This window comes from Physella acuta, unplaced genomic scaffold (assembly GCF_028476545.2).
Source record: "Physella acuta isolate Inbredline_101_S28 unplaced genomic scaffold, ASM2847654v3 ptg000658l, whole genome shotgun sequence".
NCBI classification, from domain to species: Eukaryota; Metazoa; Mollusca; class Gastropoda; family Physidae; genus Physella; species Physella acuta.
This window is the reverse complement of record NW_026732177.1, coordinates 589,573-609,883: the sequence shown is the minus strand read 5'-3', so window position 1 is coordinate 609,883 and position 20,311 is coordinate 589,573. Positions and strand designations below refer to the sequence as shown.

Sequence of the window (20,311 nt, the reverse complement as noted above, 5' to 3'; positions counted from 1 at the left end):
TAGATCTCTCTCATTGTTGGGATAGATCTTCTCTCTAATTGTTGGGATAGATCTCTCTCATTGTTGGGATAGATCTCTCTCATTGTTGGGATAGATCTCTCTCATTGTTGGGATAGATCTCTCTCATTGTTGGGATAGATCTCTCTCATTGTTGGGATAGATCTCTCTCATTGTTGGGATAGATCTTCTCTCTAATTGTTGGGATAGATTAGATCTCATTGTTGGGATAGATTAGATCTCATTGTTGGGATAGATCTTCTCTCTCATTGTTGGGATAGATTAGATCTCATTGTTGGGATAGATCTTCTCTCTAATTGTTGGGATAGATCTCATTGTTAGGATAGATCTCATTGTTAGGATAGATCTCTATAATTGTGGAAGTTTCTATCAGAAACCTTACTTGAGAAGTCTCCAATGTGTGGTACTAAATGAGAGGTGTGGAGCCAAAGAAATATCAGCACTAGCCAGACGAATCTTGTAACACAACTGTTGGTGCTTCACATAGCAGCAAGTTGTTTTATTGGCGCACATTTGTACAAGGAAGATGTCTGTGCTCATTTACAAAGCCGCACATATGATGTAACCTTTCAAGTTTGTCATTACTTATGACGTACACGTTATCCAATCGATGATGGGCGTGTAGCCGCTTTCGTAACAGTTCTATCATGTGTGAGGATATCTGAGACGACGTGGTCTATACTTATCTCTTCACCAACGACTATGTTCATGATTCTATTTCTCCTGAACCTCTAGAATATAGACCCAATCAGTCAGCTCACTGGACTAACACCTTATGTAATGCAGCCATTAACGTCAGTGGATCAACAGCTTGAACTTGTTTTGTTCCAGCCAAACTTTGGTACTTTAGTACGTGGCAAGACGGGCTCTGGGAGGTGAGGGTCATAGCGGGTTAGATAGGCGGTACCCTGTACTGTAGGGGTTATATCACGTCGTGTTTGGATGTTACTGTAGGGGTTATATCACGCCGTGTTTGGATGGTGCCCTGTAGTGTAGGGGTTATATCACGCCGTGTTTGGATGGTGCCCTGTAGGGGTTATATCACGCCGTGTTTGGATGTTACTGTAGGGGTTATATCACGCCGTGTTTGGATGGTGCCCTGTAGTGTAGGGGTTATATCACGCCGTGTTTGGATGGTGCCCTGTACTGTAGGGGTTAATCACGCCGTGTTTGGATGGTGCCCTGTACTGTAGGGGTTATATCACGCCGTGTTTGGATGGTGCCCTGTAGGGGTTATATCACGCCGTGTTTGGATGGTGCCCTGTAGTGTAGGGGTTATATCACGCCGTGTTTGGATGGTGCCCTGTAGGGGTTATATCACGCCGTGTTTGGATGTTACTGTAGGGGTTATATCACGCCGTGTTTGGATGGTGCCCTGTAGTGTAGGGGTTATATCACGCCGTGTTTGGATGGTGCCCTGTACTGTAGGGGTTAATCACGCCGTGTTTGGATGGTGCCCTGTACTGTAGGGGTTATATCACGCCGTGTTTGGATGGTGCCCTGTAGGGGTTATATCACGCCGTGTTTGGATGGTGCCCTGTAGTGTAGGGGTTATATCACGCCGTGTTTGGATGGTGCCCTGTAGGGGTTATATCACGCCGTGTTTGGATGGTGCCCTGTAGTGTAGGGGTTATATCACGCCGTGTTTGGATGGTGCCCTGTAGGGGTTATATCACGCCGTGTATGGATGGTGCCCTGTACTGTAGGGGTTATATCACGCCGTGTTTGGATGGTGCCCTGTAGGGGTTATATCACGCCGTGTTTGGATGGTGCCCTGTAGTGTAGGGGTTATATCACGCCGTGTTTGGATGGTGCCCTGTAGGGGTTATATCACGCCGTGTTTGGATGGTGCCCTGTACTGTAGGGGTTATATCACGCCGTGTTTGGATGTTACTGTAGGGGTTATATCACGCCGTGTTTGGATGGTGCCCTGTAGGGGTTATATCACGCCGTGTTTGGATGGTGCCCTGTACTGTAGGGGTTATATCACGCCGTGTTTGTATGTTACTGTAGGGGTTATATCACGCCGTGTTTGGATGGTGCCCTGTACTGTAGGGGTTATATCACGCCGTGTTTGGATGGTGCCCTGTAGGGGTTATATCACGCCGTGTTTGGATGGTGCCCTGTACTGTAGGGGTTATATCACGCCGTGTTTGTATGTTACTGTAGGGGTTATATCACGCCGTGTTTGGATGGTGCCCTGTAGGGGTTATATCACGCCGTGTTTAGATGGTACCCTGTAGGGGTTATATCACGCCGTGTTTGGATGGTGCCCTGTAGGGGTTATATCACGCCGTGTTTGGATGGTGCCCTGTACTGTAGGGGTTATATCACGCCGTGTTTGGATGTTACTGTAGGGGTTATATCACGCCGTGTTTGGATGGTGCCCTGTACTGTAGGGGTTATATCACGCCGTGTTTGGATGTTACTGTAGGGGTTATATCACGCCGTGTTTGGATGGTGCCCTGTAGTGTAGGGGTTATACCACGCCGTGTTTGGATGGTGCCCTGTAGGGGTTATATCACGCCGTGTTTGGATGGTGCCCTGTAGTGTAGGGGTTATATCACGCCGTGTTTGGATGGTGCCCTGTAGGGGTTATATCACGCCGTGTTTGGATGGTGCCCTGTAGGGGTTATATCACGCCGTGTTTGGATGGTGCCCTGTAGGGGTTATATCACGCCGTGTTTGGATGGTGCCCTGTAGGGGTTATATCACGCCGTGTTTGGATGGTGCCCTGTAGGGGTTATATCACGCCGTGTTTGGATGGTGCCCTGTAGGGGTTATATCACGCCGTGTTTGGATGGTGCCCTGTAGTGTAGGGGTTATATCACGCCGTGTTTGGATGGTGCCCTGTAGGGGTTATATCACGCCGTGTTTGGATGGTGCCCTGTAGGGGTTATATCACGCCGTGTTTGGATGTTACTGTAGGGGTTATATCACGCCGTGTTTGGATGGTGCCCTGTACTGTAGGGGTTATATCACGCCGTGTTTGGATGGTGCCCTGTAGGGGTTATATCACGCCGTGTTTGGATGTTACTGTAGGGGTTATATCACGCCGTGTTTGGATGGTGCCCTGTACTGTAGGGGTTATATCACGCCGTGTTTGGATGGTGCCCTGTACTGTAGGGGTTATATCACGCCGTGTTTGGATGGTGCCCTGTAGGGGTTATATCACGCCGTGTTTGGATGGTGCCCTGTAGGGGTTATATCACGCCGTGTTTGGATGGTGCCCTGTAGTGTAGGGGTTATATCACGCCGTGTTTGGATGGTGCCCTGTACTGTAGGGGTTAATCACGCCGTGTTTGGATGGTGCCCTGTAGTGTAGGGGTTATATCACGCCGTGTTTGGATGGTGCCCTGTACAGTAGGGGTTATATCACGCCGTGTTTGGATGGTGCCCTGTACTGTAGGGGTTATATCACGCCGTGTTTGGATGGTGCCCTGTAGTGTAGGGGTTATATCACGCCGTGTTTGGATGGTGCCCTGTAGGGGTTATATCACGCCGTGTTTGGATGGTGCCCTGTACAGTAGGGGTTATACCACGCCGTGTTTGGATGGTGCCCTGTACTGTAGGGGTTATATCACGCCGTGTTTGGATGGTGCCCTGTACTGTAGGGGTTATATCACGCCGTGTTTGGATGGTGCCCTGTACTGTAGGGGTTAATCACGCCGTGTTTGGATGGTGCCCTGTAGTGTAGGGGTTATATCACGCCGTGTTTGGATGGTGCCCTGTACTGTAGGGGTTATATCACGCCGTGTTTGGATGGTGCCCTGTACTGTAGGGGTTAATCACGCCGTGTTTGGATGGTGCCCTGTATGGGGGGTTATATCACGCCGTGTTTGGATGGTGCCCTGTAGGGGTTATATCACGCCGTGTTTGGATGGTGCCCTGTACTGTAGGGGTTATATCACGCCGTGTTTGGATGGTGCCCTGTACTGTAGGGGTTATATCACGCCGTGTTTGGATGGTGCCCTGTACTGTAGGGGTTATATCACGCCGTGTTTGGATGGTGCCCTGTACTGTAGGGGTTATATCACGCCGTGTTTGGATGGTGCCCTGTACTGTAGGGGTTATATCACGCCGTGTTTGGATGGTGCCCTGTAATGTAGGGGTTATATCACGCCGTGTTTGGATGGTGCCCTGTAGTGTAGGGGTTATATCACGCCGTGTTTGGATGGTGCCCTGTAATGTAGGGGTTATATCACGCCGTGTTTGGATGGTGCCCTGTAGTGTATGAGGATTAGCACCTCGGGGAATGGAAATCTACTGATTTTGCTTGCAGTAAAAGCATCCAGCATTACACCCGCGCTAAGCACAGCACTGAGTGGCAAGACATTTCTAGGAACATTTAAAATAGTCCAAAGTATCTGATTGGTACGTTACACCTTCCGGATTGCCGGCAGTCACGAACTGTGATCTAATAACAGGATATGTCATGTAGAGACTTGTGGCTGTAAGCTGGGTTGGTAATGGTACCGTCTTTTTTATCCAAGACGTTAAGCCTTTCTTAGGTTGGTAAAGAAGTGTGTTTATCCATGAGTTAAGGCCTATCTTAGGTTGGTAAAGACGTGTGTTTATCCATGAGTTAAGGCCTTAGGTTGGTAAAGACGTGTGTTTATCCATGAGTTGAGGCCTATCTTAGGTTGGTAAAGACGTGTGTTTATCCATGAGTTGAGGCCTATCTTAGGTTGGTAAAGAGGTGTGTTTATTCATGAGTTGTTAGATTTGATACACACGAGTGTGGCTAAGCGGCTTGTGAACGTGTGTCAGTCTGACCTTGACTCGATGACGTTGTAGTGGCACTTGAAACGTGTCCGGGTCTCGCCTTTGACTCACCATGCTGTCAGTACAGCACGTAGGACGTGAGTGGCAGTTAGGCGGGACACATGGCAGCCACCCACTCAGCCGTACATTCCGTGCCCTACGTAACAGGTGGAGTAGACGTGACACGGAACACACCGTGTCGGGACAACGTTAGCTGCTTATCTGCTGACTGTATCACACAGACACTCATACTGGTGGATGGTAGGAGGTGCCTCCAACTTATTTCTATCTAGATGTAGAGTTCAGGCTCATGTGAGTTAATCTGTGCTATATTTAGTGTGTTCGCATTGACTCGTCTTAGCTGTGTTATGGCTTCGTGTATTACCACAGGCTCGCTTTGATTACAACGGTTGGTTATGTTTATGTTGACCACCTCCCTTGATTACACGTGTGTTGACCACCTCCCTTGATTACACGTGTGTTGACCACCTCCCTTGATTACACGTGTGTTGACCACCTCCCTTGATTACATTTGTGTTGACCACCTCCCTTGATTACACGTGTGTTGACCACCTCCCTTGATTACACGTGTGTTGACCACCTCCCTTGATTACACGTGTGTTGACCACCTCCCTTGATTACACGTGTGTTGACCACCTCCCTTGATTACACGTGTGTTGACCACCTCCCTTGATTACACGTGTGTTGACCACCTCCCTTGATTACACGTGTGTTGACCACCTCCCTTGATTACACGTGTGTTGACCACCTCCCTTGATTACACTTGTGTTGACCACCTCCCTTGATTACACGTGTGTTGACCACCTCCCTTGATTACACGTGTGTTGACCACCTCCCTTGATTACACGTGTGTTGACCACCTCCCTTGATTACACGTGTGTTGACCACCTCCCTTGATTACACGTGTGTTGACCACCTCCCTTGATTACATTTATGTTGACCACCTCCCTTGATTACACGTGTGTTGACCACCTCCCTTGATTACACGTGTGTTGACCACCTCCCTTGATTACACTTGTGTTGACCACCTCCCTTGATTACACGTGTGTTGACCACCTCCCTTGATTACACGTGTGTTGACCACCTCCCTTGATTACACGTGTGTTGACCACCTCCCTTGATTACACGTGTGTTGACCACCTCCCTTGATTACACGTGTGTTGACCACCTCCCTTGATTACACTTGTGTTGACCACCTCCCTTGATTACACGTGTGTTGACCACCTCCCTTGATTACACGTGTGTTGACCACCTCCCTTGATTACACGTGTGTTGACCACCTCCCTTGATTACACGTGTGTTGACCACCTCCCTTGATTACACGTGTGTTGACCACCTCCCTTGATTACATTTATGTTGACCACCTCCCTTGATTACACGTGTGTTGACCACCTCCCTTGATTACACGTGTGTTGACCACCTCCCTTGATTACACTTGTGTTGACCACCTCCCTTGATTACACGTGTGTTGACCACCTCCCTTGATTACACGTGTGTTGACCACCTCCCTTGCTTACACGTGTGTTGACCACCTCCCTTGATTACATTTATGTTGACCACCTCCCTTGATTACACGTGTGTTGACCACCTCCCTTGATTACACGTGTGTTGACCACCTCCCTTGATTACACGTGTGTTGACCACCTCCCTTGATTACACGTGTGTTGACCACCTCCCTTGATTACACGTGTGTTGACCACCTCCCTTGATTACACGTGTGTTGACCACCTCCCTTGATTACACGTGTGTTGACCACCTCCCTTGATTACACGTGTGTTGACCACCTCCCTTGATTACACGTGTTGACCACCTCCCCTGAAGACCTTACCACACTAGTGATGTGACCTCATTTAAGTATGTGACGGTCAGCTGCCCGTACGCTACAATATATTGATTAGAAGAAAAGGTCAAAGTCAGTGAAACCTATTTTGTTTCGTCTGCTTGTATTGTGTTAATTGAGTTGACCTTGACCCGAGGCAGTGACGTACTCACCTTGTCGGGATAATGAAGACAACAACAAAATGTTTGTTGAAGAAAAACGAGGTTAGCGGAATGGTGTGACGCACACGCTGGCATCGATCTAGTCTGTGGTGTCTATTGGCGTCATCGCCGGGCTGGTGATGCAAGCCGGCACTACACGTGTTCCACGGCGATCTTGTGGCATTTGTCCTGCCAGTTGTCACCATTAGCAGACAGACCACTCGCCATTTGTCCTGCCAGTTGTCACCATTAGCAGACAGACCACTCGCCATTTGTCCTGCCAGTTGTATTGTCACCATTAGCAGACAGACCACTCGCCAAGGTGTTGTTGACACCTGGAGATAGTGGTAGTTTTTAAAGGGAATACCTGAATGTAACATCCTGGTTCATTTGTTTGAAGGCATCAAGTCAGGTCAGTTTGTCATCTTCAAACGTTTTTTTTTGTTCCCACTTTTACAATATCTTTCAAAGCAACCTCTTAGGGGTCGTCCATAAATGACGTCACACTCGTAGGGGGGAGAAGGTCCGTAATTTTGTGACGGTGTGTGATGGGGGGGGGGGGGGGGGGGGGTTCAGACGGTGTGACGTCACATTTTTGCATTATACATAAAAAAAAGCAATTGTATAAAACTAGTTTTAGACGATGCGTTTTAGAAGACCATTTTAATAAATTGCAAAAGGAATTGATCAAAATACTCTATGTTGACAGAGTTCTGACAAGATTTTGGAAAAATATCGATGTTTTAAGAAAAATTGAATAGCAACGTTGAGGGGGGGAGGGGGGGGGTTGTAGGCTGAGGTGTGACGTCATTTTAACTTTGGTTTAGAAATTTTAAAAAGAAATAGTTTTTGGACACACTAAGGAAGCCACATTGCTATACACTTGTGCCAATATTTTCTAGATCCAGCACCAAGTGTTGTATTGTTTTATGTTTCTATTCAAATGATCTCATGATAATTTCACATGGAGGTCAACTGAGTTTGAATGAACCCAGCAGAGGCATCTAGGCCTAACTTTAAATGTCAAAGTTGTATACAAATAATGGAATGTTAGGACAAATCATAACCTGTATAATTTTATCATTCAAACTTAAAGTGCTCCAGTTTCACTCAAAACTTGAGTTTGAAAACTGTGTTCATGTTGGCCATTATTTCAGTATTTATAACTGTTCTCTCTTTGTAATGGGATGAAGTGGCCTAGCGGTAGATTGCGAGTCTGCTAACTCAAAAGTCTTGAGTTTGAATCCGGGTTCAAGTCAGTAGAGCGTCATTGATTCCATCCAGCTCTGATTTTCTTATTCACTTTATGGAAAGTAAAGGTGGCTGGGGATAGTGGCGACCACACCATCACTTCAATTTCATATCCAGAGGTCAAGAAACATCTCTGTTTGCCCAGTGTTAGGTGTAAAAGGGAATTTTAAGTTACCTTTTCTTTCTCTCTTTGTAAACAGTCATTGAGTCTGATGCCCTAGAGATGTCCATAGTATTTAACTGTTTGTACATGCACATGGGTAGCTTGGCTTGAGTTACTCATTGATCTATTTACACTAGATGGGTGAGTCTGATGCCCTAGAGATGTCCATAGTATTTAACTGTTTGTAAATACACATGGGTAGCTTGGCTTGAGTTACTCATTGATCTATTTACACTAGATGGGTGAGTCTGATGCCCTAGAGATGTCCATAGTATTTAACTGTTTGTACATGCACATGGGTAGCTTGGCTTGAGTTAGCCATTGATCTATTTACACTAGATGGGTGAGTCTGATGCCCTAGAGATGTCCATAGTATTTGTTTGTAAATACACATGGGTAGCTTGGCTTGAGTTACTCATTGATCTATTTACACTAGATGGGTGAGTCTGATGCCCTAGAGATGTCCATAGTATTTGTTTGTAAATACACATGGGTAGCTTGGCTTGAGTTAGCCATTGATCTATTTACACTAGGTGAGTTTAACTTGACCAGATCACATCTCACTTGGCTTCTTATCATCAACTGTTTTTTTTACTTTGTATTCTTTAGACCACCAACCAGTTGCCTTAGAAGACGGCCAGACACACGAAGCAGCAGTGAGACCAAGTGTTCTGAATCTTGTAGCAGCACCAATAACAACCTCTATTCCACTTTGAAAGGCAGCAGCAACCATAACAACAACCACCTCCTTCACTTGGGCAGCGCAGTTTTCAATTCTTTATGTGCCACCCACCATTCCCCTGGGGCTGGCAGAATGGGGGTCTTGTGCACTGAGAAAACTTGTAGTGGGGACAAGTGCCAGTGTGGTGGTGTCACTGCTAGTTCACCTAAACCAGCCACACTACCATCTTTCCCCCCTTCACCTTGTGAAAACAGCCAGGACAGTATCAAAAGTAATGGCATCTCCAGAAAGAGATCATTAGATATATCATTGCGTGAGCAAGATGAGTCTGCTGTTACCAGAAGCCAAAGATCCTCTGGGACCGTCAACGGTATCATCACTCACGTCATCTCAAAGGAGAAGCTAAATGGGGAGATAACAGCTGTCCTGGGTCAAATCAAGCTGGACACTGGGCTCAATGGGCTCAAGCAGCAGGCTCACCTCAATGGTGTTAAACCAGCCCTTGGCCTGGGCTCTCAATCAAACCACCAACCTGCATCCTCACCTCAAACTACAGCTTCAAGCTCCTGCTTGAATGGCAAGGGTGCAACTCTGAATGAGGCTGGGGTCACACCACAGCAAGGCAGCACCATTATGGTGGTAGATGCACTGAAGCGTCCCCAACCTCCATCAACACTATCAGCATCTCAGTGTTTGTCCCCACAGCCTACAGCTAATGATCAGCTTAATCAATCAACTCAGGGAACTCAAGGCAGCAAAGGCAGCAATAACTGCAGCACTGATAATAATCCTGGATCTCCAAAGTGTATATTATCACCACCCAACACTACCGTCCTAAGTCTGCGCCAGAGGCCAGGCCACTCACACAAATCCTCGTCTTTACCAGCCTCCCCCCAGGCTACATCCTCATTGAAATCAAAGCTAACCACATCATCATCATTATCCTCATTATCAACTCTGGCCGCTGATCCCCCATCACCATCACAGCCAAGTACTGTTCAATGCAAATGGCGAGGCTGCTCAGTCGAGCTTGATGCCAGTGACCTTCTGGAACACATACGCAAGCATGCAGAAACACAGATAGCTAAAGAGACCTACTCTTGCTTGTGGCTTGACTGCAAGGTCTTTAACAAGCCTTCCTGGTCAGGGTCCTGGCTCGAGCGTCACATTGTAACTCATAGTGGCCACCGGCCATTTAAGTGTATACTGGATAACTGTGGACAGCGTTTTCATTCTCAGGCGGCCCTAGAAAGGCACGTCAATGGCCACTTTACAGCCAACAGCCAAAATGGGGCCAAGTGCAGTCGCAGCAGAGAGGAAATAAACCACCGGATGTTACAGAAAAGAAGAAGACAAATGAAAAGAAGATCTTTACAAGCAGGTAAACAACTGTTGCATTTGTATCACTCAATTTGTTCAAATCATGAACCAGTCAAGGTGCCATTCCTAATTGATGTCCCACTGTTTAAACCTACTTTTACCCCCAACACAGGTCCATCGCAGATGGTAATTTAGTTTTTTGTGTAGTTTAATTGATACATTTTCTCTGTTGGTTCAAATTTATTAACTCAAGTAGTTTCAAGTTAATTCTGATTAAGTTGATCATTACTATGAATACTTTAAATACTATTAAATATTAATACTCACTCAATACTATCAAAACATATTAAATCGCAATTTTTAAGTGCTACTTAATGTATAAACAGGGATTGCTATCTGTGTAAAATTGGACTGTTTGTTGAGGTTATATAAAACACAGGAGCTAAAGATTACAGATTGTGTTTAGAGTGTGTCTGACCTTTATGCTGTCATTGTGTCAAACACAGGAGCTAAAGATTACAGATTGTGTTTAGAGTGTGTCTGACCTTTATGCTGTCATTGTGTCAAACACAGGAGCTAAAGATTACAGATTGTGTTTAGAGTGTGTCTGACCTTTATGCTGTCATTGTGTCAAACACAGGAGCTAAAGATTACAGATTGTGTTTAGAGTGTGTCTGACCTTTATGCTGTCATTGTGTCAAACACAGGAGCTAAAGATTACAGATGGGCTTAGAGTGGGTTCACTATAACAAGGTTGAACCAGCCCAACATGATTTAAAGTCTGTACTTGCATTTAAAGCTCCAGAAGCAGATATGTTTTTAGAAGCTAAATAATGACTTCTCAACAAAAAGGACAAGGTCATATAAAAGTGTTATTTAGTGGTTGCAAAAATAAATTGTCATTTCCAAGTAGATTGTTTCCTAAAATAGTTGACACCCCATTTTTTTCATGTGCACTAGCAGCAGAATGCTAGCTAAAAGCTTCTCAACCCAAAGGCTGAGACATGTGCACTAAAGTAGCTTGCTGTCCTTTGTGTCAAAGACATGTGCACTAAAGTAGCTGGCTTTCCTTTGTTCCTAAGACATGTGCACTAAAGTAGCTGGTTTTCCTTTGTGCCTAAGACATGTGCACTAAAGTAGCTGGCTTTCCTTTGTGCTCAAGATATGAAGCAGATTAATTATACCAAGTATGTGGGTCATAAGGCCTTTCCAGCTAGCTGACTATGAATTACTTAGCTCTTATAATTGAAAAGATATTATAAAAGGGAGCTTAATTATCATTGAGTGTAATGTAATATGGGCTATCCCTTCAACATTCTAATGAGTACATCACAGTCTCTGCGTTGTTTTTGTTATTAGATAATGGCTAACACTTAAATTGGCTGTGTAAAAGTAAAACTGGATAACATTCCACATTAAAAGAAAGAATATTGATAACATCCATAGGGGCCAATTAACATTTAAAGTTCTAGAATAAAATGCAGCAGGCATATTTTACCAAGTTGATTGTTCTGTTTTACCATCTCTTCCATTTGATCAGTCTGCTTACTAGCTCTAGAATGTAGGCTTTGGTGGTTAGCCTAATTTTATCAGAGCCAGTTGTTGTCATATTTTCTCCACCAATCCTGACAGGTCATATTGCCTGTCACTTAGTTAGCTGAACTTTGTCGCAGGTCTGGGGATGTCTAGATTGTTTCCCTTCTAAATTATCTTCCCAGAGAAAATATTTATTTCCTCCTAAACCTAACCAATGAAACCTGTACTTTCCTAGTGAAAAGAAATGATTTTTTTGACGAGCACACCATGGCAGTAGTGAAACAAGAATTGTTTGCCCTGACAGAGTGCACCCACTTGGATCTCTCAGGGAACTTATTGCATACAACATTCCAAGGACTGGTGAGTACACCTTTATCTCTACACTCGATTCAACATGTTACATTCAAATGAATTGATAGTAATCCTGTATATTTCTTGTGGATAAAAAATGTGATTGCGGTCTGCTTGAGCTATATTATTTGATTGCAGGTTGTGGGTAGACGTGAGACGAATTCGGGTGCTAAACATTCATTGATAGAGTTTACTCCCAGTGCAGTGTAAGTCAACTCTCCTTAAGATCAACTCTGTGGAGTCATCATTTACATGATTATGTTGCATTACTAATTACTCAAGTTTTTAAATTTAAAATAGTATAGTGTGTGTATTTTTTTATTTTAAAAGAAACTAATGTTAAAACTTACTTAGCTAGTGATATATATTAGAACAGTTGACCAGTCTGCTTGATGTACCTTTGTCTCCAAGACTTGCTAAAGATCCTTCAATTTTGGGTCCATCTAACCAGCAGGTTGACACAAGTAGGGTTTCCCACTTTCCCTGCTGTATTTTGTGTAGACTTGACTAAGAGTCTAAAACTTTTTTCTCCAGGTTGGAAGATGAGTGGGTGCCAGAAGAAGAAGAGGATCACATCTGTGAGATCTCCATCCCCCTGTCCCAACTCCCCCATGACACGGTCACAAACCTGCACTCTAGCCTCTACAGGAGGCACAGGTTTCGCAAACACAGGCGCAAGTAGACGACAGCACAGTTTGGGCACAAGATGATCACAGAAGAAACAAGTGAAGATGGCCATCATTTTATTCAACTAACCCACTAGGATATTAGTAGCACTTTTTTCATCATGATAGCAGGCAGCAGCAACTTGAGTGCAAAGATCATGCTGATTCATCAGTTTTACATATCTTTTTCTATTATATACATCAAGTTCATGCAGTTTTGTATTTATAGAGTTATATTTATTGGTCATAATGGTGTCATGAACAGCCAAGACAAAGAGCAGGTGGTTTTTTTTTTAATTTACTTTCAAAATTGTAAGTAGTGTAAAGATTTGTATTTGATTGCTTTTTATTTGATACTATTTAAACTATTTATTTATGAACTTGGCAAGACTAGCCAAGTCTCAAAAGATGAGTACACTATTGTATGACTTCTACCTCCTGAGTGAAATTTGACCACGGTGCCTTCATCACCCACTGGGCACAGCCATGCTTATAGCTAGCCAAGGTCACATACCCCATGGTCAACTCTGTCATCAGCATCTCATCAAGCCCAACATTCCCTACAGGACTATTTGAGCAGCTTGTCTCAGCTCAGGGCACCTACTTATCATCACAATAGAAACTAATATTCCATAGTTCAATCCTATTTATTATTTTAGGTCTCATCCATGTGTCAACCTAATTATTTATTCATAATCAACCAAGAACTAAGTTACATTTCTAGATGGTTCACCTCCCATCTGATGGCGCAAATCTAGGCCCACCTACCAAGTGACCACATGTCAAGTGTTTGCTCAAAGCTGAGCAAAAAATGCGATCTCTGACACACAGTGAGCAGAATTCTTTCATAAAGAATCCAATTTGCTCTGATATTTTTTTAATGTAGCTATTGCTTAAATAAATCACATTGGGAACAGTTATATCCATGCAATGGCAAAATCCTTTATATTTTGTCACTTTTACAGCTAAGAAATTGAACTAATGTTAACCCTTTACTGTCTAAGCAATATGATCATTTTCACTTTTTGTATGGTCAAATGAAATAAACAGATTTCAAATATTTTAAATACCTATTTTTAATATTTTTTTATTTTTTTAAAGAAATTTTTTTAATCCAAAAAAAAAACCCCAGTAAAATCACACCTTGTCAAATTAATTTAAAATTTTTATTTACAGTACAGTTTTTTTTAAATTTCTGAGAACTACTTTTTTATTGAGTAGTTTGAATTTTTTTAAAAATCACAATACCCAAATTTCAGTAGATTTCTTAACTTGAATGAAAAGTTCTGATACATCAAACAGTAAAATCTGAAATGTATTTGGGTACAAGGACAGTAAAGGGTTAAAGCATGTCTGAATGTTTTTCATCATCATTCAAATCAGTGTATATTTTTCTTCAAACATGACTGAATGGACTTGATTCACCAACTGAAAATCGTTGAGCAGATATTTTTCTATGTCATGCTGAGTGCACAGGGGAATGAAATTTCTCTCTTACTATTTATTGTAATAATATCAATGCAATAAAATCTCAAATGGCATTTTACCCTCATTTGTGGTGTCAAGATTGACATGACTTCTGGGGTGTCAAGACTCTGATATAGAACAAGTTATAATTCACAAGAGCTGAGTCTTTATATGAAATTTATATCTACAAATGTTGAAATGTAATTGTGCACAAGTTTTTACATTGCATCACTTGTTTTCACCTAGCTGTGGTTTTTTTTTTTTTTTTAATTATTGTATCATCAGTTTGTATTTAAAAAATTTCATCTATAAATTATTCTTAACATTTCATCCAAATTTTTAACAATCATTTTCTTAGAGAATTGTAATGATTTTATTTGAGACATTAATAACTTGAATATCCTTGAAATATTTAAATGGTGCCAAATGATGGATAAAATCCTGATTTGCTGACTTGAGCATTTGACCTAATGTTGGAAGTGAATCTGTTGTGATTGGTTCATTCTCCTTGTCATTTGTTCTGTGAACAATCCTTGACAGCTTGTAAGTGGTGTTTGACCAGACTGTTCTGCCTGATCAGTTTGCCCCGGGGGGCAACATGGATTTGGCGCTGTCTTACTTGCTGACCAATTTATTTTCTACTTTGATTGTTGTGAGTCAGAAAAACAGAACGCCATGTCAGAATGTGATTGTCCTTGATTGTTTCTCAGTTGATGGTCTCTTCATTCTTTGTATCTTGTACAAAGTTTTTGTTACATTGACTCATTAGTATACCCCTAACTGATATACAAATATTTATATACTTAGCATATCGTTGGTCACTCTTAAGAAACTGATTTCTGAATTATCTATAAAATGTGTATATTGCAAGCTGTTCAAATTGAATTTTTATACAAGATTTTGATTCTATAGATGGTCATGACGAATGTGATTTTAAAACTTGGATTGTTTACAAAAAGTGCACATTTGTTATTAATGTACTGGTCAAAAAACTTTATTTTGTTAAATAGGTTCTGTGGTTGAAAATTTTGTGGTACAGTGGAAAGTATTATGTGTGGTTGAGTGTGTTTGCAAGTTGTGGTGCAGTAGAAAGTATTCCTGCTGTCTCACAAAGTTAACTTGTGTCATTGGTTTCATGTTGTAATTGGTGAATTTTTTTCTTTTTTTTTTAAATTCTATCCTGTATAAGTATTTCTTGTAGGTATAGATAAAAGTGTACAAAGTAAAATCTCTGATTTCAAACTGCAGCATTCCACTGTCTTGTCTTTAAAAAAAAATGTTAAAAGAATCAAATTAAGGGAGCTACTCAAATGATGGTAGAAAACACTTCCTTGTAACTACCTGTTCTTTGCATTCTTTTCAATAGTACCAGTGTTAACATAAAAGGATAGTTGACATGTTTTAATAATGATAATTGTTGGAAAAATAGAAATCCAATTACCTTTTAATATGCTTAGCATATCTCTAATTTAATATAGTTGAAATTATAAATATTGTGTGTATAGCAGGTGGTAACTTCAACATACCCTGTTGGTATTCTTTTTTTTTTCAATCTTGAGTTTGTAAATATGCACTGAGCTAACCCAAGAAGAAAAGGTTATTGTAAACTGATTTTTATTTTCTTTAATATGTAATTTTACTTTAAATTTTGTATTATATTGACAAAAATGGATGTCAAATTTCTTAATCCATTTTTTTTCTACATTTGTTAGTCATTACTTTGAGAACAGCATTATATTCTTTTACATTCGCAATTTCCATTTTATTTTCAAATGAAATAGTGAATTAAGTTTTTAAATTTTGACTTTTTTTCCTCTACATTTTCTTTCTCTTAAAAAAAGAAACAATGTTGTAAGTACTTGAATAAAGTAAGAGAGATTTAGATAATGTAAGACTGGTGTCCCTGTCTTCAGTTTGTGATGGTTGTTGTTTTGGCTTACCTAATCTAAGTCATTTCCTAGTTGGTGATCACAAATTTTATATATACTACTTAAATCACATTAGCTTTAACACTTGATTCATTTCTACAATTGTGGAGTTTAAGAAAAATCTAAATCTGGAATCCTAGTGTAATTGTAGCCCATGTTCTGTTGGTCCCTCCTTGAATAAAAAATGTGTTTACTTTAAGCCAATAAGTAATAAGATTTTTCAAACTGTGAGTTACTCCCCCTTGCCCACTGAGCACAGAAATTTTAGCTGGGTGGGTTGTCATGATGGCACTTTGTTTATTTTTGTCTGGTAAATTACTGTCTTTATATTGTCCAATAATAATATAGTGTGTATTCCTATCTTAACTGATTGATTATTCATCAATTTGAGTGTTATTACAAGGGATAGAAAGAAATTACATAATATGCAAGCACTTTAATCTACTTGGTTGTTTTTGTTCAGGGCCATTCTGATACTACATGTTAATTAGGGGCAGCCTTGTCTTAAAAACATGATTGATAGATCCAGGTGGTTTGAAACACAGCAGCAGGATGTACAAACCATGGAACATTGTGATGTGGGGAATAGCACTACATCTTGTTGTGGTATGCCTGACATATGAACATTACCTAGATTCTAGAGCTCAGTCAAACTGTAGGTAGTGGTCACTTGTCTGGTTCAAGAGCTCAGTCAAACTGTAGGTAGTGGTCACTTGTCTGGTTCAAGAGCCCAGTCAAACTGTAGGTAGTGGTCACTAGTCTGGTTCAAGAGCTCAAACTGTAGGTAGTGGTCACTAGTCTGGTTCAAGAGCTCAAACTGTAGGTAGTGGTCCCTTGTCTGGTTCAAGAGCTGAGTCAAACTGTAGGTAGTGGTCACTTGTCTGGTTCAAGAGCTCAGTCAAACTGTAGGTAGTGGTCACTAGTCTGGTTCAAGAGCCCAGTCAAACTGTAGGTAGTGGTCACTAGTCTGGTTCAAGAGCTCAGTCAAACTGTAGGTAGTGGTCACTTGTCTGACTCAGTCAAACTGTAGGTAGTGGTCACTTGTCTGGTTCAAGAGCTGAGTCAAACTGTAGGTAGTGGTCACTTGTCTGGTTCAAGAGCTCAGTCAAACTGTAGGTAGTGGTCACTTGTCTGGTTCAAGAGCTCAGTCAAACTGTAGGTAGTGGTCACTTGTCTGACTCAGTCAAACTGTAGGTAGTGGTCACTTGTCTGGTTCAAGAGCTCAGTCAAACTGTAGGTAGTGGTCACTTGTCTGGTTCAAGAGCTCAGTCAAACTGTAGGTAGTGGTCACTTGTCTGGTTCAAGAGCTCAGTCAAACTGTAGGTAGTGGTCACTTGTCTGGTTCAAGAGCTCAGTCAAACTGTAGGTAGTGGTCACTTGTCTGGTTCAAGAGCTCAGTCAAACTGTAGGTAGTGGTCACTTGTCTGACTCTCAGTCAAACTGTAGGTAGTGGTCACTTGTCTGGTTCAAGAGCCCAGTCAAACTGTAGGTAGTGGTCACTAGTCTGGTTCAAGAGCTCAAACTGTAGGTAGTGGTCACTAGTCTGGTTCAAGAGCTCAAACTGTAGGTAGTGGTCCCTTGTCTGGTTCAAGAGCTCAGTCAAACTGTAGGCAGTGGTCACTTGTCTGACTCTCAGTCAAACTGTAGGTAGTGGTCACTTGTCTGGTTCAAGAGCCCAGTCAAACTGTAGGTAGTGGTCACTAGTCTGGTTCAAGAGCTCAAACTGTAGGTAGTGGTCACTAGTCTGGTTCAAGAGCTCAAACTGTAGGTAGTGGTCCCTTGTCTGGTTCAAGAGCTGAGTCAAACTGTAGGTAGTGGTCACTTGTCTGGTTCAAGAGCTCAGTCAAACTGTAGGTAGTGGTCACTAGTCTGGTTCAAGAGCCCAGTTAAACTGTAGGTAGTGGTCACTAGTCTGGTTCAAGAGCTCAGTCAAACTGTAGGTAGTGGTCACTTGTCTGACTCAGTCAAACTGTAGGTAGTGGTCACTTGTCTGGTTCAAGAGCTGAGTCAAACTGTAGGTAGTGGTCACTTGTCTGGTTCAAGAGCTCAGTCAAACTGTAGGTAGTGGTCACTTGTCTGGTTCAAGAGCTCAGTCAAACTGTAGGTAGTGGTCACTTGTCTGACTCAGTCAAACTGTAGGTAGTGGTCACTTGTCTGGTTCAAGAGCTCAGTCAAACTGTAGGTAGTGGTCACTTGTCTGGTTCAAGAGCTCAGTCAAACTGTAGGTAGTGGTCACTTGTCTGGTTCAACAGCTCAGTCAAACTGTAGGTAGTGGTCACTTGTCTGGTTCAACAGCTCAGTCAAACTGTAGGTAGTGGTCACTTGTCTGACTCTCAGTCAAACTGTAGGTAGTGGTCACTTGTCTGGTTCAAGAGCTCAGTCAAACTGTAGGTAGTGGTCACTTGTCTGACTCAGTCAAACTGTAGGTAGTGGTCCCTTGTCTGGTTCAAGAGCTCAGTCAAACTGTAGGTAGTGGTCACTTGTCTGACTCTCAGTCAAACTGTAGGTAGTGGTCACTTGTCTGACTCTCAGTCAAACTGTAGGTAGTGGTCACTTGTCTGACTCTCAGTCAAACTGTAGGTAGTGGTCACTTGTCTGGTTCAAGAGCTCAGTCAAACTGTAGGTAGTGGTCACTTGTCTGGTTCAACAGCTCAGTCAAACTGTAGGTAGTGGTCACTTGTCTGGTTCAAGAGCTCAGTCAAACTGTAGGTAGTGGTCACTTGTCTGACTCTCAGTCAAACTGTAGGTAGTGGTCACTTGTCTGACTCAGTCAAACTGTAGGTAGTGGTCCCTTGTCTGGTTCAAGAGCTCAGTCAAACTGTAGGTAGTGGTCACTTGTCTGGTTCAACAGCTCAGTCAAACTGTAGGTAGTGGTCCCTTGTCTGGTTCAAGAGCTCAGTCAAACTGTAGGTAGTGGTCACTTGTCTGGTTCAAGAGCTCAGTCAAACTGTAGGTAGTGGTCACTTGTCTGGTTCAAGAGCTCAGTCAAACTGTAGGTAGTGGTCCCTTGTCTGGTTCAAGAGCTCAGTCAAACTGTAGGTAGTGGTCACTTGTCTGACTCTCAGTCAAACTGTAGGTAGTGGTCCCTTGTCTGGTTCAAGAGCTCAGTCAAACTGTAGGTAGTGGTCACTTGTCTGACTCAGTCAAACTGTAGGTAGTGGTCACTTGTCTGGTTCAAGAGCTCAGTCAAACTGTAGGTAGTGGTCACTTGTCTGACTCAGTCAAACTGTAGGTAGTGGTCACTTGTATGGTTCAAGAGCTCAGTCAAACTGTAGGTAGTGGTCACTTGTCTGGTTCAAGAGCTCAGTCAAACTGAAAGTAGTGGTCACTAGTCTGACTCAACTTGAGGCTGTTTGATGGTTGTAAAATTGTGTTGACTATCTGTCTCACACTTTCCCCATATCAAGCTTCTAGTTTTGTATTTTTTAAATATGACAAATATAAACTTTTCATTTCAGTCTTTGTTTTATTATGTTAGAGAGTTGAGCTGTCTGTTGTGTGAGTCAGATTCACTTTGAGTGATTGTCTTATAACTATAGTATAAACTGCCCTGGCACTATGTCAATCATTGTCTTGAGATGGTACAACAAAGAATCTCAACTCATATAGGCTTAGTATATGATCAGAGCCTAGTTAATGTAACACAGGAGCTTAGTATTGGATGGGAACCTAATCAATGAGGGGGGGGGGGGGGGGCTCAATGATGGGTAGCTTTCTACAGTGGCAAGTAGCGTTGAGGATGTAAAGCAAGCTATTAACATGACTGAGTTTTATCTTGAGTCATTATGATGGTTGCTAAAATTGTGGGTGACACTATATAATATGGGGTAAGCTGAAAATGTGGGTGACACAAAAAAAGTGGGTGATGCTGAGATTGTGGGTGACACAAAAAAAGTGGGTGAAGCTGAGATTGTGGGTGACACAAAAAAAAGTGGGTGAGGTGAAGCTGAATTGATGGAGGTGTGGCTGGGGTGACAGTTACCGCCCCAAGTGACACCTGACCTAATGACGCCACTGACAATTGTAATGTATAGACACTAACTAAAAATTTCTCTTCATACTGCAATGAATACGTTGTTCTGATTTTTTTTAATCGGGGGGAGGGGGGGGGGGGGGCAGGTGTAAGCAATGAATATATTCAATATATGTTAGAACCGCTGCGTTA

General features: G+C 42.5%; 1 protein-coding gene across 10 annotated transcripts in view; it reads left to right on the top strand.

Moving 5' to 3' along the window:
• LOC131948692 (zinc finger protein aebp2) overlaps positions 1–18,057 on the top strand; it is a 43,082-nt gene extending 25,025 nt beyond the window's left edge. For 5 of the 10 annotated variants that reach the window (XM_059310355.1, XM_059310352.1, XM_059310356.1 and 2 more), the window contains 4 exons: positions 8,807–10,260; positions 11,971–12,095; positions 12,225–12,292; positions 12,621–17,095. In XM_059310355.1, coding sequence (XP_059166338.1) covers positions 8,807–10,260; positions 11,971–12,095; positions 12,225–12,292; positions 12,621–12,768 — 1,795 coding nt within the window. In that variant the 3' untranslated portion in view covers positions 12,769–17,095. Of the gene's footprint in view, positions 1–4,841; positions 5,051–8,806; positions 10,261–11,970; positions 12,096–12,224; positions 12,293–12,620; positions 17,098–17,555 lie in introns of those variants that run through there. The other 5 variants (XM_059310349.1, XM_059310350.1, XM_059310351.1 and 2 more) reach the window with 3 other exon arrangements.
• The last annotated feature ends 2,254 nt before the right edge of the window (positions 18,058–20,311 follow it).